A 23307-nucleotide genomic window follows, 5' to 3' on the forward strand; every position below is an offset into this window, starting at 1 on the left:
TAAACTTTAGACTTTAATATAAATTAACATCAGGGATGTTACGCACAGTCAAGTCACAGGTAATTAACCACAGATCAGTTTACACAGGGCATTCTTTGCCGTTTAACCGTAATGCTAATATTGCTTTTATGGTGTTGAACATCAAGCACGAGTTCATCTCCAACCTGAACTTGGATGGGCTTATCGAGAACAACTGCAGCTTGTTTCCAGTGTGAGGACTCATCGGATGTATTCAAGCTGTGGTCTTCGTCCAGATGTATGTGATACCAGAAGGGAATTGCAGTCACTTGGCCAGACTTACAAATCTGTATTTTAAATATTTGTAGGTACAAGTTTAATCAGTTAAACCCTTTCTAAAGAAGAAAGAAAAGAAAAGCCATTCAAACCATTTCAATCCATTTCAGAGATACCTGCAGACAAGTAAATGCTGTGTTGGAATTTTCAGTCAAGGTGAGCAATGAAGCAGCAGCTCTGAGGAACAGCAGTTAAGCATGCTTCTCACTTCACCTACACACGACTCACCTTCACTTCTCTGCTGGAGCTGTTCAACAGAGGGTTCATGAGATCTAGCCTTAAAAGCTCCACTGGCTTGCTCAAGGGTAGACACGGTAATGTAGAGAGATCCAAATACACACGGACAGGCACCTAAGAGTACACAGACCATAACTTCAGGCATCAATAGCCATTAAAAAGTGAAAAGTTAAAAGGTTTAATCATAATGCAAAAGTTTCTAGGAATTGCTGTAATGCCTGTAAGTGACAGCCAAAATGCAAAATACACCCCTCTAATCCCTTCTGAAATGTGACTGTTGGGATACCAACAGTGAGCAGCATCCTGGCTTGTGTCAGCACTAGTGTGGCCAGCAGGAGCAGGGAGGTGACAGTCCCCCTGTGCTCTGCACTGGTGAGGCCACACCTGGAGGTTGTGTCCAGGTTTGGGCACCTCAATCCCAGAGAGATCTGGAGGGGCTGGAGCGAGGGCAGAGGAGGGCAACGAGGCTGGGGAAGGGCTGGAGAATCAATCCTGTGAGGAGGCAGGGCAGGAGCTGGAGTGTTCAGTGTGAGGAGGAGGAGGCTGAGGGGAGCCCTCATCCCTCTCTGCAGCTCCTGACAGGACATTGCAGAGAGGCTGGGGCTGGGCTCTGCTCCCAGGGGATCAGGGACAGGACAAGAGGGAACGGCTGGAAACTGCCCCAGGGGAGGCTCAGGCTGGGCAGGAGGAGAAAATGTTTCCCAGCAAGAGTGGTCCGAGAGTGGAACAGGCTGCCCAGGGAGGGGGCAGTCCCCATCCCTGGGGCGGTTTAAGGGTCATTTAGATGAGACATGGGGGGATTTGGTGTAGGGGACAACTTTGTAGAGTTGGGCTGATGGTTGGAATCGATGATCCCGAGGGGCTTTTCCACCCTGAATGATTCTGTGATACCAGGGGATGAAGGAGATACTAACAGCACAGCCACTCTTTTGTAACAATAACACTGCATCTTACCTTACTCAGGCAAAACTTCTCTAACACCAGTCCTAAAACAAATGTTTTAGTTTATCTCAAGGTCTCCATCTGGTCACATAAACCTCTCTTGATAACTTCAACAATATGAAAGAGTTTCAACTCTTTGGTTTTCTTACAGTTTATGCCAAATCTAAACAGCTAGACAGCTGCAGGCTTTGGAACTGTGCCTGGAAGACACCCAACAACTTCATACCTTGAACTGGTTGATAAAAGGGGCTATATTAAACCCAAGAGTTGGCTCTGTTCCTTGAACCGCACTCTCCAGTAACAGAGACTCTGATTCTACGAGCATCCCGTATACCAAAACATACTGTGGGAAAATCTTCCCTCCACTGTGAAGTAAACATCTGTAAAATGAGAGAGATTTCACCTCTAAAGCATATCATTCAACAGTAATGAAAGAACATGAACTACGTTTAAGAAAGGCACATTAGTTCTTCCTCTGAAGTCAAGTGCTCACGAGCATTTGAATTTGATCCTATTTGACCAGACAGCTGTATCACACAAAAAAGGAAAACTTGTCACATAATACTAAAACTCTGGAACAAAGTGTTGTGTCAGTATTGGAAACAGGTGATATTTGAAGAAGACGATAGTGGGATTTATTCATGGCACCATCATCTAATACTGAAGGACTGGCAGAAATACTTAAGGAAATGGGAAATCAGGGAGTACATACTGTTGGGGGCACTGGTTAAGGAGGCAGCATACCCCTAGGGAGGAAAAACCCGGTGGGAATTTAAGTCACCCTTCTTTAAGAGTTTAGCTAAAGTTGACAGCAATATGAGAGACAGCATTTTTTCCTGAAAAAAACACCTGAGCCTCACTTGGTCTCTTGCTTCAGAATATCACAGTGCTGAGAGCAGCAACAGGATAGCAGCTTCCATTCAGGACAGTATCAAACACCTCCAATTCAATACAGATCCTTTCAGGTTTCCTTTTCCTATCACAGGCCTCCTTTCATAGGAGTTGGGTGGCAAAATAGTGCTCTGCTGGATGTATTTTCATGCCAACAGATTTGCGTCTGCATGTCAGAAAAGTCAAGAGTCATTTCCCGTTTGTTCTTACAGCAAAAAAAAAAATAAAAAAAAAATCATGTCATCCAAAGGTTTATTCAAAACTTACCAAAGATAACAAACATAAGCTTGTCTGGAGTATTCTACCATCACTAAGCATGAAGATGAACAGAGAAGATCCCCTCACACCACAAAAGGGGATAAACTCATTTCACATTTACTTTTTTTGCTATCCATTTCCATTATTTTATTTCTCTTGCTCTGCATTCCTCCTGCCGTGGGTAACGCCTAGCTTTATTGCTGCCCCCCTGGCTGTTCTATCACCACGTATTTGTCTTTCAGCACTATCAGTTTGTTCCAACAACAGTCTGACACGTCCATGAATCTGCGCCTTTCTAACCTTGCACTAAGACCTACCTCAGTTATTACTGAGATCCTGGCTATCCTGGGAACTTCTGACAGACAAAGCAATAGATCTTCCATTCATATTCTTGCATATAAAATATTAAAAAAAAATTTCCATGAAAGTGAAATCTTGACACTTTTTTTTTTTTTTTTTAAAAAAGAAAGATACATGCATACAATGGTTACAGCAGAAACACACTGGGAGGTTCAGTCTGTTCAGAAAACAAGGGTTTCCTGCTCTACAGAACAAACATGACAGTAATTTTGTATTTTCAAAAGTTTTCAGATAATTATGGATTCCTAGGAATACTTTTTTGTCTGTTTATACTGTACCTGGATATTGCAGCCTTCTCCATCACCTCCTGCTGGATTAAACCTGATGTCTCTATAACATCCAGGATAATAATACTCCACAATTTGTCTGATTTGGGTCTCTGTAGCACCACATTTTCATCTTCTAAGTGGCTGAGCCAAAACTCTAAAGTTTCCTTAGGGAAATGGTTAGCTTCTGCAATGACATTAAGTGCTGCCTGATGCTGTTCTTTCTCAATAGAACTGTAGGCTCTAACTGGTCCAAGTTTGCCAGCTATAACTGGCAGGATGGAGAAGCCTTCAGATACATCTAAAATGTACAAAGGATCAGGAGCTGCATCTAGAGAGCTCTTGTTTTGACTCTCCTGGAGGTTCACCCCACTGCCATGTCCATCAACATCCATGGACTGCAAGTCCTTACTTGGATTTAAAGCCAACAGCACTTTGCCCATGGCAGCTTTAAAGCATTCGTGGTACGGTACGTTGTTCAGCAGGGCTATTTCTGTGGATTCCAAGACACATACTTGAGCGTTGCCATCCTGTTTGCTAGTTGTCTGAAGACCAGCCAGAGCGGTGCACAATTCAGCTTCATTGCCCAAACTCAGCGTGTCGTCTCTGTCGCTGAAGTCCATCCCACACTCTGAACTCAAAGAAGAAATCTTCTGGATCTTCAAGTAGCAGTCTTGGCAGCAAACTTCCATCACCACAGTATCGCCAGTCTTCACAGAATAATCTTGGCAAAACAGCACAAGAAAAAGTCATACCAGTTACTTTACAGCAAACATCAATGAAGCTTTTTTTTTTTTTTAAAAAAAAGCATTATCTCATTTCTTCATCAGTTGCTACTAGCGTGCATGAATGAATTGTTCTAGTCTGTAGCCCACAAGGTGTAATCTGCAATTGTGTGTTAACATTCGCCTGAAACTGTCCCACACATCCATTTATTCTCAAAATAAAGCACTATCTATTTACCATAGAAAGGCTTAAGTGTTCTGTCAACAGCAGAGCAGAACAAAAACATACCGGCAAAACAAACTCCTTTTGCTTTAAAACGCTAAATATTTACATTTTAATACCTCCTGTAGACAAAGGTAAATTTGTAGTTATGTAGAAAAGAATAGCTACAGTTTAGAAAGAGTAATTTATTCAGAATAAATTTTACTGGAAGATTTATGGTGTATAGCTCAAGATGGTCTTTGGATACTCTCTGTGTATGTTCTAAGAAAGTAAATCCACTGATACTAACCAGAATTTCAAAATAAAAACTCTAGTTTGACAGACAGAGCCTCTTTCCTCCCCTGCACTTTCAGGTGAATCAGTCTATGGCACAGCTGCCCCTACTGTCTCTTTATACAGATTTAGGAAGAGGTGCAGACTACCCTGAAGGCAGAGAGGCCTCACGGAGAGATCTGGATAGGCTAGAGAGCTGGGCAATCACCAACCACATGAAATTTCACAAGAGCAAGTGCCCGATTCTCCACCGGGGATGGGGTAATCCTGGTTATATGTAGCATTTGGGGGATGACAGCCTGGAGAGCAGCCCTGCAGAAAGAGAGCTGGCCATTTGGGTGGGTGGCAAATGGAGTATGAATCAGTGTGCCCTGGTAGCCAAAAGGGCCAACCGTGTCCTGGGGTGCACTAAGCACAGGACAGCCAGCTGGTCGAGGGAGGGGACTGTCCCACTCTCCACCGCACTGGTGCGGCCCCACCTCCCATACTGGGTGCAGGTATAAGCAGGACATCAAGCCATTAGTGTGTGTCCAGAGGAGGGTGACCAAGATGGTGAAAGGCCTCGAGGGCAAGCCTGATGAGGAGTGGCTGAGGCCACTTGACTTGTTCAGCTTGGGGTGACCTCATTGCAGTCTACAGCTTCCTCAAGGGGGGCAGTGCCGACCTCCTCCCTGGTGACCAGCAACAGACACGAGGAAATGGAACGAAGCTGCATCAGGGGAAGTTCAGATCGGTCATTAGGCAAAGGTTTTTCCACAAGGAGGGTGGTCGTTCACTGGAACAGGCTCCCCAGGGAAGCGGTCACAGCACCAAGACTGGCAGAGTTCAAGGAGCATCTGAACGACGCTCTCAGTCACGTGATGTAGTTTGATGTAGTCCTGCAAGGAGCAGGGATTTGGACTCAATGCTCCTTATGGGTCCCTTCCAACTTGAGATTTTTTCTAAGATTCTGTGAAACAGGACAATGGAAAATGGGTGAATGGAGAGTAGAGGCTGCTGAAAATGACACTGCCACTGTGTGTGTGGGGGGAACAGTATTCAAGTTGAGTCCAAAATGGGGGTGAGAGGTAGGCAGGAATCAGAGAATGGCTGGGGTTGGAAAGGACCTCAAAGATCACTTATGTTTAGTTTTGGTTTTGTGGCAGTAGCAGCCAGCATTTCCTACCTCACCTCTCCCACCTCCCTTTCACAAGTCACATCTTGACTAAGTAGAGCCAGTCAGTAGCCCCACTTTTTGGAGTTGCTTCACAGCGTGTTTCATTCAGTGTAGAACAAAAACCCCCCAGCTTACTGAAAAACATTCTCCCTGATCTTAAGCAGATCTTTACAGGCTTCATAGCAGAGTCCCACAAACAAGCCCCTGATGTAGGGCCTGTGTACTACTACAGTCCACAAAGATGATCAGGAACCATCCCACAGCTACTTGCTGCTGAACTTCTCCTAAATCTATTTGCTGCCACTTCCTTATTTCTGAGACAACCTAACTAGCTCAAAACCAAAATGAAAACAAGTTAATATACCGCAACAAGAAAACTCACAGGACGTACCAAGGAGGCCCTGCACGGGATAGACTGCCTGTTCCCAGCAAGTTTCCTCACTGGGGCTTGTAGATAGAGCGTGCTCATCATCAAGCTGCAGTACAAACCACACCACAACAGCATCTAGTGTTCCTCTTTCAGTGACTGGCAGGCTGATCTTCCAGGGCTTTCGAGCTGCAAGGCTTTTGAGCTCCTGCCCAAAGTGGAAAGAGAGAGAAAAAAAAAAAGTGAGAGTTTCTTTCCATAAATAAAAAGTGGGGGTTTTATTACACTACATCACCCAAATTTCTGCACCAATCCATGAGGGCACCCAAGAGAAACGACATTAACAAGCCACTGCAACATGAATTATCATCATTAGTACTCACTAGCATTGGAACTGTCTTCCCACATGCAAGTGCAATTATTATCCCCATGACCAACCTTCATCCATCAGCCATTAAAGCAAACAGTCTAACATCTAAGAATATACATATTTAAAAACACTGAAAACTGCAAGAAAGTCTTTAGACTGGCAAGGCTTGTCTTATCAGAATAAAACCAGAGCCAGTCTTTTGGGCTGGATTCAAGCCAACGTTTAGGTACATGCTTCTCTTAAAACCTGTGTTAAATCAGTTCTAGAAATACTGTATGTAAGCAATGAATTCGCTCAGAGGTACAGCAAAATCTTTACAAAACCACAAAGTCAGACATCTTTGAGGATATATTCTCTACTACCTGGGCAAGAGGGTCTTTGTAAAGGCTCAGGCATGTACAATTTCACTACTAGGAAGAACCAAGATCTCCCGTGAAGGGAACAGGTTATAAATTTTCCAGTACTCCCAAAAGTTTTGCATATGTAACAGGAATTAAGTCTTCTTCTACGTACAATTTATTTTCCTCCGTAATTGCCTTCTGCTACCAACATTCACAAAACTAAAAGGCCCAGCTCTTAAGACAGATCTGGCATGAATCAATTATCAGGAGTTCAAGCACAAGGGACCAATGATTCTCTTAGTCATAACCATTCTGCTTAGTAACAGCCTTTTCTAAACATTTATCAGCTTCCTGATCTGCTTATGTCAACATTTGTCCTCTCTAAGTTTCAATTGTAAAACACACAGGGCAAACGAGAAGTTCCACTCTAAGAACATGATTAGCTCTCACATGCTCCATTTTTTATTCTTCCTTGTTTATTCTCATACTGTGTTCTCCAAGAGTTGGTCAACCTCTCTTCTAAATTGAGTGAAGACTGAACAATGCACAGGTTAAAATTGCTGGACACTAATGAAGTTCATAATAAGATCTCACTGCTCTTCAATGAAAGCGCTTTCCTGATAGTCATCTTTTCTGTACATCCTCAACTGGAGAGAACAAGAGCAGTAAATTGAAGCCTTGCTGGCAGTAATCCCCTGGAAGCAAGACAGCAAGAGCACAAGCATGCATCTGTTTCTCAGTTTCTGGGTAGTTAACAGCTGTTTAGAAGCTTATTCATTATTAAAAATATTCTTCCTGATTATTCCTCAAAAGCAGCAGGCCTAAGGTGCCACTTAGCATCCACTGGTGCTAGTAACCGTAGTGTTACATCCCTATCTTGTGACACACAGCACAAAAACCCACTCGAAGGCAGTTATTTCAGCCTTTCCTGGTCTCTACCATGCTGCTTATTCCGTATTTATTCCTCACATTTGTCCACTGCATAAATCTTTTTCTATTATTTATGACAATTACAGACTCAAACAGCTCTAGCACATCAGGAAGGCAATTTAACAACTAGTATAGTTAAAGAGACAGCAAAGAGAATAAAAGCCATGATGCAGGAACAAACAGTAAAAAAAACCCAAAATGATGCTATGCCACATAGTATCCTCTGGACGACAAAAAGGTAACTGCCATTAAAAAAAGTAAGTAGGACTATAAATAGAAGGAAAAACTACAAAAAGAAGGCAGTTAGTATAGTAACTTCCCATGAAAATTAGGAAGAGCCAATATCCATAATTGTTGGCAAGAGCACAGTTGCTTTAGGGCCTGAAAGTGAGACTGAGCTTTAATTACTGGCTGCTGAGGTAAACACTCACTTCCACCCCCAGTGGCACTCACCTGCTGACAGCAAACACAAACACAGGTAGTACCTGGCTAGGTGCAAGTGTCTGCAGCCTGTAATTATAGTCACATCTTCTTCTCTGCCTGGGAGGAACCGAGCTGCTGCTGCTACTAATAACAGCACTAATGAAGTAATCAGCATAACTCAGCTGCTTTTCTTTTTGGTTGTTTTTCTGGGGGTTTCTTTGGTTTTGTTTTTTGTTTGTTTGTTTGTTTTGGGTTTTGTTTGGTTTGGTTTTTTTTAAATTTCAACTTATTATTTCTGTGATCTGTACCAATGTCTTTGAAGCCTCCTACAACTCAGTTTGAGAAACACCGTTGTACCTTATTTTGCCTTTTTCTCAGTTCTGTCTATTTAGGCCTGGATAGTTAGTACAAGCAGAATAAATTCAACATCCCTCTCATTTTTTTAAATACAAGTTTAGAAAACAGTAGTTTGGAACTACCTTACTAGTGCCAAGTGATTTCTTATCTGTATTTCAATCTTTAGTAGGCAATTCTGTAAGTATAGCAGGTTTTTTTATTCCAAGAGGAGCATAGACAATTTTTCTTTTTTCGCTGCAGTTATCAAACATTCAAGTGTGGCCAGGACAAAACCAAAAAAAACCACCAAACAAAAAAACCCTCAGGTTGAAAGTAACCTACCAGTGTTTGCAACTGCCACACTTGCCCAGTGACAAAGTAACAAACAGTAACCATTGATTCCAAATAAATAAATAAATCAGATTTCCTCCCTTTACCTGTGCTTATGATATCTTTCCATTTCATGACAGGAACACTCCATTAGTCTAACTGAAACTTCAATGGAGCAGTTCTGAAACACAGTTTAAAGAGTAACACTGTTCCTCACTCTTTAAAATTATCTTTACATATCTGCCAGCGTAGGCATCTCAGATCAGAGTAATGGTTTCTTATTGATGCTAGAAGCAGAAGCAACATTAGGTCACAGAGAGACTGCTCCCAGTAGTGTACTGAAGAGCCTTGTCTTATTTCATTTTTAATCTCAGGATGTCAGACAAGCCAACTAGGAAAAGCTATTGATTCAGAGACACTGCAATTCCTGGCTAAGCAGTAGCCAAGAATAATTTCATTTATGTAACAGAATCTATTTTAAGCTCTGACTCAATGCTAACTCCTCACCGCAGGTCAATGAGCAAGACATACACCAGAGATCAGATGTGTCGTCTTTTTTGCGTGCTCAGCTGCGAGCAGCTGAGGTCCTTACCTTACAGTTCAGGCCTATTCAGTATATGCATACAACGTATTTTGTGCAAAATACACAAAATAACACTACTGTATTTTAAAATGCTGTGTAACTGAAATACCCTAAAATACCAAAGGAGCTGAAGGGTGGAATCAAACTGGTTGAATAGAATAAGCTGATGTCTTCATCTCCCCTCTCTTTTACACTTACCCATCAACACCTACAGACATTTTTATGCCACATGTAAGATACACGCTCTTTTCAAGAGTTTATTCTCCTTCTCAAAAGAAGAAACACCCTCTCTTCTTCAAGACTAACTTTAGCTTATTCCTCTGTCAGCTCCACAACTGCATAAATCATTTAAGATGGGTCTATGGCATTCTTTCTCCCCCTCTCTGTAAAGGCTGGCAGTTGTTTGATCCTATGGTGAGCTAGTTTAGTTCCCTAAACTATGCCAAAGAACTCCACCTTCAAAACCTCACAGACTATCACCTGATGAATCACATCACCACACAACCAGACAAGTATCAAACCCAGCAGAGGGTTTCAATGCAGCCCTGACAACTTTGTACTTGCGAACTGTTCTGAAATTGAACCCGGAAAGCAAATAAGATACGGGGCTCTCACGGTTCATAGATCACTTATAAAGGCCATAAAAAACAAAATCGTTACCTGCAGGTTATTGAAATCTACTGTCATTACTTGACAGGGTTCTGTTAGAGGTACGTAACCTCCAGGAATACGACTGAGCTTCTCCGTGGTGTAAGGTTCAACAGTTTCCTCTGAACCAGCAGAAGCATATGTTGGACTAAAAAACTGCACTGAATTCGACAAGCACACACCAGCAACTTCTTGTATTTCCACCCTGGGAGTAAAGGAAAAAAGGGAAGAAATGAAATGTCTTCATAATATTCATAATCTTCATAAAATTTGACCAAAAAACCCAAGAGAAATTCTTCCCAGACTGGCTAAGTATTTTTACATGTATAGAGTTTAAGAATAAAACCCCTGAAAAATAGTAAAAAATAAAAAAGCCTGGGAGGTTTTTTTATGTTCACAGGAGCTCTAAAGCACAGTAAACGCACATCACTTTCAAGAATCACAACTGAATGCTGTCACTAGAAAGTGAGAAAAAGACTAGTATGTCCTTTGTCGAAGGCCACAGACTTTTGCTCCCTAAAGTACCATCCACTGAGTCTTGACAGAGAAGTAGGAAGAAGAATATACCCTACGATAGCAAGAAAAAAAATGAAACTTTTCTTCTGCTGCTGCATCAGAGAGATAATGAAGGTGTTTCCTTCAGTTGAACAGAGTAGTCAGAATAAAGACAGATAAATATGCAATAGGAAAATGTGTTTTTGGAGTCTCTGACAAAACTTTCCTTTTCCAGTACTTTTTTATATAGTTATGAAGCGTAATTTGTTCAGAGTAAGCAAGCAAATATACATTCTTACAGTGAGCCGCACTCAGAAGTTCAAGTGACAGCCAGTTAAATTTCTGCTTCTATAGCTATTATTAATTCTGAATCACTTTCTCGGGAACGTCCCCTCCCTGCAAAAGAACTCCCTACAACTAAGTATGACTAGACAGGCTGTCTGATAACATTCTCATCAGATATGGTCACCTCCTTGGAGCTCCCAATCTCAGAATTGAGTAAATTGCCTTCTGTCATAACCTGCATTCTCAGGCAAATCTATTTTGACCATTATGCATAGCTAAAATACAAAAACGAGTTGGACTCCATCTTTGGAGCAGAGTCGCTAGCAATAAAAGTATACGTGACATATAGAAAGCACGAAGTAGTAACAACTTCACAATAAATACTAAAAAAACACAACAACATTATCAACAATTAAAATCTTCTCACCTGCTCAGCGAGGTAACTTAGATATTTTAACAAGGATGAGAATGTATTCTCCTTCACTTGAAACTACAAAGAATACATGGATTCAGAAGAAATACTACAACTAAAACAAAAGAGCTGCTGTACAAGGCCTATGTTGTGGAAGAGCACAGCAGATTATTATATTATCATGAACCCTTCTGGCTTCAATACACAAGCACAGTAGGGCCACTTCATTCCCTCTCTTTCCAGGGCCTAATGAATTAAAAATTAAACATTAAAAAACCTCAAGCCTGTAATTCTTACAGTGACTTAAATTAGTAAATTAACCCATATTCCGGCATATTTTATTCAAAATAACTACATGTAGAGGCACTAATGTAGCAGACTTATGTTCTCCTAGAGTATTGTTTTACTGTTACACATGACTCTTGAAAGGTATCTAGTTTAAACTTGAAAACCAATATGTACGCTCTGGTATCTTAAAAAGTTTCGTGGAAGTCTAAATTTATCCTTAGTAAAACTCAAGTCTTCTCACATGTTTGTCAGTTCATTTGTTCTTCCAGAATTAAGCACATTGCACACGGATGCGAAAAAAACACTTCAAAGAGAAAGCACTTATTTTAGGAGAAAATTTAAAGCTAACCATAAAAAAAACCAAAACAAAACGTAACATCACAGCAGAGTTCAGCCCTATAGTCATTCTAGGGAACACAAACAATGCGTACAAGCACCACCAGCTATAGTAGAGAAACATTACAATTATCACTAAACATCAAGTAATAAAGCTACAATAAGGGGCAAACCAGCACAAAACTTATTGTAAAGTTGGTTTAAGTGCACCAAAAATAGAATTCCAAGAAAACTGGTTTGATTTTTCTAGAACATCACTATATCCTAGGAAGAAAACCTAAAAACAGAGTACAGGAAATGCAGCATAACTTAAAACCACTAAAACAGAAGGACAGAACACAAAGCAGAAGATCAGATCAGACATAGATGACTGATATGCAAGATTATCAACAATTGGAGTGGAAGGGGATTCCCTCCCTCTGCAAGATGAATCAGTGTTTGATGATAAGGTTAATAACACTTTTAAAGGTATTTCAGAAAAAAAACCCCAAACTCCAGTATTCATAGATTTCTGGGCTCTACCTCTACTTATAACCACTCAAAGTAAATCATGATGAAAAGCTCAAAAGAAAGTTGTACAATTAATACAAGACAAACTGTGCTAGATGACATTAAAAAAAGCACGAGAAAAAGAGATACTGTCACACTGCTCTTTCATTAGGCATCCTGATCTTAAAAAAACCCCATCCAAACCCTCAAGTTTTGCTGTAGATCATCAAAACACTTAAGGAAATGTGGAGACGTGCACATCAGAATAATTGTTCAGGGAGATCTGGATAGCTTAAATCTGAGAATACACAAGTGTTTTACAAAAAGCTTAACAGCACTTGTTAAAAGAGACTTAAGACAGGTATTCTTACCTGAGCAAAAAAGGGGTCTCAAACTAAAAAGGCACAAAATTTTTAGAGAAACATTTTTCTTCTTCCCAGAGCATATAACTATTTTGTGGTAATTCATTTCAGTCCTGCTAGCCACCTGACCTTAAGCTACACTAATTAGGATGGATTCTTAATTCAACAATCCAAATACAGTACATTAACTTCATCCTCTTTACATTTTGTAAGGAACAGTCAGTGTCACGTTTCAAGCCAAAAACTTATCTTCGAATTGATGAATAATTAACTTTGCCTAAAAGAAAGTTCTTCTAAAATCATCTACCATGGGAATTTCTGTCTCTTTCTGACCATTGCCCAGGTCTACTGCATTAGCAAAATGACTGATGCAGCCTGGCTTTTTTTCATCCAGTACACTAAAGCTCCTGGAAAAGTTATGTTTTCTTTAATCTGCAACGAAGATTAATCCTAAACAAAATACATCAGGTCCACACCTATCAGGCAGAAACTGTCTCCATACAGTGATACTGTTCTAGAAGATGAGAATAAAAATTAATAAAAGCAATTGATACAAGTCAGAACTGGTCTCAGCAAAGAAATCCTACTGTATGCTTGTTCAGAATTAGGCAAGGCATGTATTCAGAAAGATAATGCTAGGTGGGGTTAACAACACTTAGGCTTTACAAAATCCTGTCCTCGTCTTCTGAAAGGGTTACATCCAGCAGCGAGGTGTGGAGCAGATTATAAAGAAGGTAAAATGAGGACAAAGGCCAAGTGTTAATCCAAGAATCTCCAATACAGAAATTAAGAAGTACTTTCTTTACTATTAAGGAATTAAATTTCTTATGTATGTGTTGTAGGCATGTATTTCAGCATAACTGAAAATCAAGAGTTTCTGATGAAGCGATCCAGAAAGTCTGAACCTTAATGGACGAGGGAGAAGAGCCTGGAAAAGGGGTGGGGAGAGTGAGAGCTGAAATCTCTTTAGTGAAACAGATAATCAGCCATTCAAAACCAAAAAAAAAAACAAAAACCCAGTGAATGAAATATACTCAGTAAAACACACCTGTCTCTTCCCAAATAACAAATATGGGTTCAAACTGTGCTAGAGTTTAAACTTACCTGTGATATCTACGTATCTCTTTGCATTCTACTGCCATCCCAAATATTGTAGCGCTTGCAGGAATAACTCTGCCATAGTCTCCAGTACTGACATCTTGATTTTTAGGCTGTGGAAATAAGAACAACATGCAATGAGACAATGACCTATTTCTACCACTACTGCAAAGCCTAGGTTACATATTAATGAGCCATTTGGGATGACATTCAAAACATCAGTAAATTCTTAGTGACTGGCAAAGCTTCTGGTCTTGTCATTCCAGTTGACCATTAAAGGAGTTAAATACTGTGTTTCAATATCTCCATGCATCAGCTTTCCTGTTCCATCTACTATTTCCTCTGTGTAATTCTAAAAGTGGTTTTTAATTTGTATTCTGTCAGAATGTATTGAAACATTTGAGGACCTTTCCTTTATGCATCATTCCTGTACTTAACACTAGAGGTCATCAGTTTCACTTCAATACAATAGCTCTAAGATAGATAAGACTTCTTTTAAGTTATCTGGAATCAAGGCAACATCAAAATAAAAAAGTCCTCCTATTTCATAAGGCCTAACAGAGGTTAACCATGTAAGACTCCTTGTTTTATTACTTTGCTTAACATATGCTAGCTAAAATGCAAAATAAAGTAAAATCCAAGACGCACTGGAATTGTTTTCATCTTCAAAAAAAATTCAAAGTCAGCAAAAATAAATTAAAAGCATAAGCATATGGCATATTTATCAAATTATATTTGACTGTTCCCTAGAGTTATGATGAGAAAGAATTCTACCACAATTCAGCATTTTCTGATGTGACTTTCTGCTACTAGTTGGTATCCAAAAATGACCAGGTTGTAGTCAAAGATACAGGAAGATAGTGCCTTTAAAACAACACGCAAAAATCTCTCTGGTGTTACTTACAAAGAGGGGTGGGGAAAAAAAAAAGGAATGAACAGTGATCAACAGTGAACCATCTCTGTATGACAGAAGATTACATGAGGGAAACATGCGTTGCAAGTACTTGTCTACTGGGAACATGACCTCACAAAAGGACGACGTATGCAGCTGCCTTTCACCAAAACCAAACCCTTAGAACAAACCCAGATGACTCATTTTTAAAATATCAATAGGTAGGAAACATTCACAACAGTTCTCCATTCACGTACATCTAGGAATGTGCACACACACGTATATACACACAAATACATATGAAATAAAACAGGAATCCCATTTATACATACATACCCACATGACATACCTTTGGTTGTAAAAGAAGATGTTCCCAAGCATGTATCAAGCTCTCCACAATCCCCTCTCCAAATAAACCAGCATCAACTGTTTCCGTGACAACCAAGGAAACTCTAGAAAGAAAGAGACCGCCATGAAATATAACGTATAACACACATTCCTGTTAACAGCCATTCTTTCAAAGAAAAAAAACCAAACACTATACCCATGTGAGATCAGAGCAAAGCTTCTACTAGTGTTCTGAAGTTTCACTACAGACGGGCAATTTAATTCTTCCAAAAAATTACGTGTGTTGAATTATTGTTAAAGGTTATTCAACTTTTGCAGATATGCAGATAGAGAAAAAATATTGAGCAAGAGTTTACCATAAAGCTCCTTGTAATTTATAAATAAATTGTGTGGGAAGAATCTAGCCAAAACAGGAAGATGTTTCAGCCCTGGCACACAGCCAATGATATTGTGGAATATGTATTTTGTCTGAATCTTGTGCAAGGGTATTCATGCACATGTGTTTAAAAGGAACTAAAAAAAAACAACTACACTCCAAGCACAATAAAATTACTATGCAGACTAATTGACCCTAAACCCCTTTGGATTTAAAACAAAAAAATATACGGCATGATTAGACATTTCCAGAAGAGTAACAATTTATTCCTGACGGGTGACATCCAGTCACCATATACATTAAGAAGATATACACGATCAGTTACTTAGCTCAACTGACACAATCTGACATGGCTCGACTGGCATGCTAAACCATGGGAGCATCATCATTTCAGATTGTGAGCCTGTACCATCACCAGACACTTCATTAAATGTTAGTCATTAAAAGTAAAATTGATTATTTCCCTCCCACTTTTCATCTGCATCCCTAGTAGCAGTGAGCTGAAGTGACAAACCAGCCCTTCACATATACCGAACCACACAAAAATCCCCTCAGATTTCTACCTGCTAAAAATTTACAGATCTTCCTGAAGAATCCTGTGGAATGGGACAGTGAGCAAGGAGGAGCAGGGTAACAAAAAAGCCTAGATCACATATACTAAAAGCTGTAATGCTGATCAAGTTCTAGTCTGCCAAAAGCAATTCCAAGCTGCTGACTTGTGGCAGTAGCTCTTGCAATGCTTTCGAAGATGTTACTTTACAGCAGAAAAAAATCTACTTGATTTTCCAAAGCACGTGGATCTGTGCTATACAGTCAGGTGGGCGGCTGTGTATATAAAGTTCAATACAAACACAAAAAGGTACTCTCACAGAAGAAATTGCAACACACTTCCACTGAATTTTACACCATTACTCAAAGCCCTGTGGGCCCCTCCCACGGCAGGGTGCTGACACTCACAGCCTGAGTCAGTCCAGCTACCACCAGCCTCCCAAACGCAAACCACCAGGAACCCACACGTGGCACCTTCCTGCTTCCAAAACACAACAGAACTCTCCTTAGGGGATAGAGGGGAGGTTTTTTCCCCCACTCCCTGATCAGAAGGGGCAGACAATCTGAAATTCCTGATCTAAGAAATACAGAAGTTGACATGGGGTTGCAGGGCTGTGGTCTGTCCCAGAAATGGTCTTCCCTTGCAGGCCCTATTTCATACCTCCATCCTATTCATGGGCTGCACAAGTGAGCCACAAGTGTAAAAGTGTGTTAAAATTACTTTTATGATGTAGTCATCTAATTTCTCGCTTTCTGTTGCTGCAATACAATTGCATATACCCCAAAGCTCCCAGCACAGAATTACACTCCTTGATTTATGACACTGTTGACCTAACATAGAAATTAGCACAATCTAAAGAACGCATTACAATTCCTGCACTGCTCTATGAAAACCGTAAAACATACAGAGAACCTTCTCACATTATGAGTAATATCATGGGCAAAGTTATTTCCTGTTAAGGTCACAGGGTGTTTTCCATTTTCTTTAAGAGCAAATTAAAAATAGTATCAGAGTGCAAAAACGTACCTTTCAGGTATGTGCTTTGGAATTTCTATATCAAGTGACTTCAAATGCAGAAGTTTGATCTTACTTTCCATATTATTTGCTGCCACAACATCACAGGCAAGTTCATACATGGTTTTTGATAATTCACAGGCATAGACAAAAGATGCTCCTGCCTTTTTTGCAAACATACTGAAAAACAACAATCAGGGCTTTTTCCTTCCATTTTATATCATTTTAGGTAAAGCATGACAAGACACAGAGTTCTTAAGTTCTATTTCCATATCTGCCTCATATTTCTAAGAAACAAGTTCAACTCCAAAAATCATCATTAAGAGAACTAGTGTCTCTTGTGTGAACACTGGTATCATACAAATTGATATCCTCTTGATATGCTATCACCAAAACCAAAAACCAAAACAAAACATGTAGCATTAACGATACTCCCGCAGCTATGCTAAATCCACTCTTCATACTAAACTCAATATTTAAAGGCAGGACACACAACATTGCAACTCCAAAACCCACATAAGTAATTCAATTTACACAGCAGTTACTGGCACAAAAAGCATATGCAGCAAATAATTTTAAAAGGGTTAAAAAAAAATACTACTAGACACTAACCTCCTGACTCACTGACTTAAGAAAGGAAACAAAGCTTTCAGAACTTTTGTCACAATAAAGGCATGAAAAAAAATTTTTTTATCACTAGCAACCAAATTTTGTTCATATTAAGTTCACGTTAAATATGCACCTATGACACACCTCAAAATTCCTGTTCCTGTTCCAATGTCAAGGACAGATTTGCACCCTGAGCGGACAGCGCTCTCAATTGCTTTTAGGTAAGTGAGGTTCCTCTTGGTATCGTTGAGCATGATGAAGTGCCAGCGTTCCACAAGCCAGTTTGCAACACGGTAAAAATTCTCCTTTGCATCAGCAAAGTCTGGGTTAAGCTTCACTGCTTTATGAAAATATCCAGCAGCTTCATCTCTAAAGCCCATTCTAAACAGTAAAAATGATAAATAAATAGAAAGCATTCATTCAGCTGCCAAGCATCTGTAAATATCTGTGGGTCTGTAAAGAGGTCTTACATCAATTAAAAGACAGTGGGAATATTTTGCATTAGTTAGAAAGATTACCTTTAAAAACACTGATATCACTTGATGAAAAAGAATTCCTTACAACTCTCTATCAAATCACTTTAAAATGCAAAGCTAGTCCAAAAATACCATTGTGTGCACCAGCTTTCATCCGCTAGTACATCCTTCGACAAACTAGATAGAACAGGTTTTACAAGAACTTGCTGCAACAATACAACAGCAGCAATCCTGCAATCCAGTCTCACAGATTTTCAAGTCAAGAGAATGCTACAAACCCCCAAAACCGCTTTACTGTATCTAACTGGAACACACTGAAAAACAACCAAATTTTCAGTTGCCAGCACTTGCATTAAGTGGCAATTTTGAAACTAAACTGTGAACTTGAAGCAAGTTTTTACAATACCTATAGCGTATTCTCAACTCAACTCAAAATCTAAGAAATGTAAGAAAGATGTATGTTTTGATATAATGCTGGGGGTGTTGTTCCTTAAAACAAAGTAATAACAAAGAGTAAACCTAATTAAAACTATCTGGATCCATGACATGTGATTTCAGTCTTAAAATTCCAGTCTTGGAGGACTTTAGAACCCTGAACAACAGCAAAGCACCATGTTATGCACTGTTTGGAGAAAGCAGGAAAAGAATGCTTTCCGTTAATGAAAGCATGAACTCAAGCCATTTAAGAACAGCCCTAGACAGTATAATACACATGACCAGCTTCTTCACTTCAGAGGTCTGTTATATGTGACCTCAAGAAGGACCACAATTAAAGACAGTATTCAAAGGCAGTAATTTTCAGGGATCTAACAGGAAAGAAAGGAAGAACTTCAAAAATTATAGGTTAACCGCAACAATAGTTAACACAGTGAGGCTGAACAACTTTGGTCTTTTTTTTCCTTTAGTAATTCCTTAACAAATTTTTAGAAATTATTTCAAGGCAGTGCTTTTAGGTTTTACTTTATGAAAATGGCTCTTTTTTTTTTTTTTTACTTTTGCTATGACTATCAAAATTAATTTTTTTCATAGCATTTTCATTTTTCGTAGCATTGGCTACTCTATTTTAAGCTGACAAATAGATCTGAAGTTCAAGTACATGCCATACAACATTAAGCATATGCTTGCATTTACTTCTTTTAAGCATATTTTATGTGCTCTGCTGAATTGAACTTTATTAACATAAATTACTACACATAAACCTTACAAAAACTGAATATATATTACTACAAACCTGAAGAGATGTTCTCCCATACTATTACATATCACTTCATCATTCGGATACAGTTCAAGTGCTTGTTCATAACAGTTAAACAGATCTTGAATCCGTGCCAGAGAATCTAGCTCTTCTGCCCATTTAAATAGAGTAAACTGAAACGTCTCCTAGAAAATAAAACATATACCACAGAGTTGCTGGTAGTTACCAGAGTAGAGAACGGAGCCCTGAAAACACCTAGAGACAGGTATCCTGACATGCACCTGAACACCCTCATTTCCCTAAGCAGCAGCATACAATTGTTTGCTACCATGTCATTAGTCAGCTCACTTGAAACTCTGTGGATATCTGAGAGCTTATTTCTGCTTCTTCATCTCCCAGCAGTGTATACTAAGAGCCTGTGTGTATATTAGTGCGTGCTATACTACAAGCCAATACTAACAAGGCCCTATTTTTATTAAACTGAGTTGACACACACAAACTAGAAGTGTATCAGTTCCCTTCCCAGAGGCATAGAGAGTTTATTAAGCAAGTTACCAGCTGTCTCCATTATTACTGTTTTCTGCTTTTCTTTTGAAGACTAAGCAGGAAAAATCAGCTACATACAAGAAATCATAAGCACAAAACATGTCATCAAGCCTCAAGAGGAATACAGTAAATAAAGTTGTATCAAGCAATTCAAAGAGCACTTACTTTGACACTAGTTTTTAACTCGGGAGCTAGATTTAGTACCAGGAGATAGTGAGCATATGCAGTTCCAAAATCCTGGTCCTCCAGGCAATGCTGAGCACTCTGCAAAGACCTGGAAACCAGCTCTCGCCTGCCAGCTTCCTGACCACCTCTGTGGTTACAATGAAATTTAGCGTTGGAGTTGGGCATTCTGAGTGATGTAAATACTCGCTCTTCCTAAAATAAAAAGAGTTGTGTATACTGGAGGCCAAAAAGATTGCACACAAAGCTGACAGACCAAACAACATTTTCATTTTCACTGACCTTAGTAAAGCCATCCTCCCTCTCCCCAAATCTTAGGCGTTCAAAAACATGCGCATCTCTACGTTATTGACAATTCCATCAACTTTAACATAAGCATTCACCATTCAAAAGTCAAGCACACGTCACATTTACGTTAGACCAGGTCCTGGAAGCAGGTTACACTTCTTCCCTTTTTAAGTTTAGTTTATCTAATACATATTTTAGCATGTCTTTGGCCAAACAGTCTTGCACGTTGGAAGTTCACCCACTCATAAGTTTCATCACCAACCACAAAATCTGCAGCTAAAACTTCTCCACTTCAACAATGGGATCTTCACATAGCAAAGACTCCCCAAAAAAAGAGCTAACAAGGTCAGTTTATTTTACACAAGACAGCATGACTATTTTTCCCCTTAAGAAAACGTTAGGGTTATCAGAATCAATATGTACATTTTTATTATTGTGTTTGTTACCACTTTAACTTTTAATGCTTACTTACAGAAGAGGACCTAATACCACCTTCAGGATTTTCAGATGTATCCTAAAGCTGAAGAAAGAGAACGTTACATGGACAGGGGCTGCAAGAAACACAGCACCATTACAATCAGGCTTTTTTTTCTTTCTTTAAAAAAAACCCAAACAAACGTCGGCCACGTCTCGAGCGAGCACCAGTACTTTACACAGCGGCATGCAAAACTAGAGAGGGCCGTACAAACTCGCCTGCCGTAGGGATGTGGGGGCCCGGGGACCAGCTCCGAGCGGCGGGGAGCGCGGCGCCACCAGAAAGGCCCGCAGGCCGCGCTACCTCCAGACACTGCCCCACTCGCGGGGCGAACCCCAGGGCCGCTGCCCCGGCGCAGGGAAAGCAGCGGGGGGGGGTGAGGGGCTTCCCTTTCGCCGGGAGCTCCCGGAGCCATCACCTGCTTGGCACGGAACGGGGCTCCCGCACAGCCGAGACGCGCGCCGACGGCTGCCGCCATCTTAGGGCCGGGCAGAAGTCACGGCGCATGCGCAGAGCGCTGGGAGCGACGACTGGCGTGAGGCGGCCGCCGCCATCTTGGTGCCGGGCAGAAGTCGCCGCGCATGCGCAGAGCGGTGGGCGCGAAGGCGGGCTAAGGGGGCCGCCGCGGTCGGGTCCTGAGGGGCGGCCCGCAGCCCGGCCGCCTCCCTCCGGCCCCCGGGATGGCCCCGGGCGGGGCTGCTCACCGCCGGCAGGCACGGCACCCACTGCCCTCCTCGGGGAATCGCTCCCGCAAGCTCCTCCCGGCAGGTCCGAGCCCTGCTCGCCTCCACCCCAGGGGCGCGTCTCCTTAATGTATTCGAGGACAGTAAAGCCTAGCGCGGGATTGCGCACAGCGAGAGTGAAAAACGGGTTTGCTTCGTCTTCATTTCTGTTCGGTTTGTGGCAAGAGGTTCGCCCACCCCCGAGCTTTTTTCTACAACGTTAAGGTGTAGACATTCACTTACCTTTTATTGGCTCAAAGGGACAGCTGAGTTTTACACATCTAAGAAATAAGAAAAAAGAACGGCAGAAACTACTATTACAAAGAAGCTGATGCTTCAGAAGGTAACAAGGAGGCACTGTGCAACTAAAAGAAAATTCATAACTTTGTTGGTAAGTCAAAGGTTTGAGAAAAGTACAGACAAATCTCTAAACTATTTTTTTAACGCTAGCTTGTTACTTTTCAGGTGAAACATGATGCATTGAGTGGAAACTGTCTTACCATTTCTTCATATCTGTATACACATGCGGAATGAAGGTATTTTCATTGTCCATGTTCTTTCTCCATCCAATCTTTTAAAGCTGATAATTCAGCTTGTACAAACACAAGTCTAGAAGTGACCCACAACAATGCTAAATCCAGTCCTTTGCTGTTTGATGCCGTTTGGCCCTGCTCTACCAGAAAGAACTGCATGCTGTGCAGGCACTGCTTGTGACTGCCCTGTAGTTAATGGTGTTCCTAAAATTTAATTTTAATTCCACTGTTGATGAGTCCCAGGAATGACAGTTGAGGACAACATTCACACTGCCTAGTTTTAAGACATAAACAAGTGCTAGTTGTCTAGGGCCTTTGACTAACAACTCTGCTCTGCAGCAACAGAACTTGCGAGGAGCAAAATTCAGAGCTTTGCTCCACATCTCCAGTCCCTTATCTCACTCCTTCCCATGCCTAGGATGCCACTTACCTTCTTTGTGGAGCTTGGCAGGTTGCCTGCTCTGGGGAACAATGCAGGGCTCTGGAGTGCAGATCCTTTCTAAAAAAGGCAGAGTTCATTTGGTCTTGTCCTACTTCTGGGACAAGAACAGGCCATGGCATTGTTTACTAATTATGAAATGTTTGGAAGCTGTTCATCTTTTCTTCTCTAAAGCATGAATGCTGCTCTTCCAGGCTTTTACAGCTGTGGATATTGTATACATCCGCATTCACTTTTGAGAAACAAATGAGTACCACTTTAAAATGTCAGGCCAACAAAGATGAAAATAGCACATATGGAGGGAGAACATGAGTCTAAATGAAACACAGTGGCAGTTAAGCTGTAATCCACAGCAAACTTAATTACTACTCTATAGTAAGAGGGTTAAGTCTACAAATGTTTTGAGAGAAGTGACCCAAAAGAAAAAAACTGAGAACAGACCACTAGAATCAACTAGAATCACAACTCGAATGACTCTAGAATCAACTTCTGATAGAGGAAAGATATGCTAGGAAAACATAAAATAAGAACTGGTAAAACACTTGGTCAGGATGAAGTCCATGAAGGCGTGCAAATATTAGTGTCAGAAAGGATCAAATATTTTATATGTGAACTGAGTTAAAAAGGAAGATGTAATATCTTACTAAATCAACTGGTATCAATAAGCACCCAAGCCCTCCTTCAGTTTTTAAATAAAAGCTATGAACTTTAAATTAGTTACAGATGGGGAACAAGCTTCTCTGACTTCAGCTTAATTATGCTTCCCAGCTAGAGGATGATAGTATGGAGAATAAGAAAATATTATCACCTGTGGGATATGGAGAGAGAGGGGAAAAAAAAGTACAGGTAATTATCACCTGTGTACAGTGAGGTGTAACAGGAGCTGGACTGTACCAAATACTGTAATAAATCAGTATCTCTGTAGCTCCATGATTCTCCAAAC

The 23307-nt window shown here is 40.6% G+C and overlaps 1 protein-coding gene across 3 annotated transcripts; it reads right to left on the reverse strand.

Annotated features, from left to right (window-relative positions):
• PRMT9 (protein arginine methyltransferase 9) lies at positions 1–21158 on the reverse strand. Of its 3 annotated transcripts, none has more exons than XM_074905904.1 (14): positions 21089–21158; positions 20668–20746; positions 19890–20102; positions 19215–19363; positions 17652–17888; positions 16911–17078; positions 14960–15062; positions 13725–13831; positions 9966–10158; positions 6017–6200; positions 3261–3972; positions 1700–1853; positions 523–645; positions 1–305 (listed from the first exon to the last, which is right to left on the reverse strand). In XM_074905904.1, the coding sequence occupies exons 3-14, from the start codon at positions 20073–20075 to the stop codon at positions 75–77; spliced, it is 2547 nt and encodes an 848-aa protein (XP_074762005.1). In that variant the 5' UTR covers positions 20076–20102; positions 20668–20746; positions 21089–21158; the 3' UTR covers positions 1–74. The 3 variants fall into 3 exon arrangements, with proteins under 3 accessions (XP_074762005.1, XP_074762006.1, XP_074762008.1); XM_074905905.1 differs by having other exon boundaries at positions 514–645; XM_074905907.1 differs by having other exon boundaries at positions 219–353.
• Positions 21159–23307: the final 2149 nt, after the last annotated feature.

This window comes from Athene noctua, chromosome 4 (assembly GCF_965140245.1).
Source record: "Athene noctua chromosome 4, bAthNoc1.hap1.1, whole genome shotgun sequence".
NCBI lineage: Eukaryota > Metazoa > Chordata > Aves > Strigiformes > Strigidae > Athene > Athene noctua.

Bases quoted from the DNA above. Each gene is read 5' to 3' on its own strand.
- PRMT9 (XM_074905905.1), bottom strand. From the start codon at position 20,075: ATGCCCAACTCCAACGCTAAATTTCATTGTAACCACAGAGGTGGTCAG. The intron at 6,201-9,965 runs GTAACGATTTTG...CACTTTGGGCAG, and splicing joins TAGATTTCAATAACCTGCAG to GAGCTCAAAAGCCTTGCAGC. The intron at 646-1,699 runs GTATGAAGTTGT...GTGTACTCTTAG, and splicing joins CTTTTATCAACCAGTTCAAG to GTGCCTGTCCGTGTGTATTT.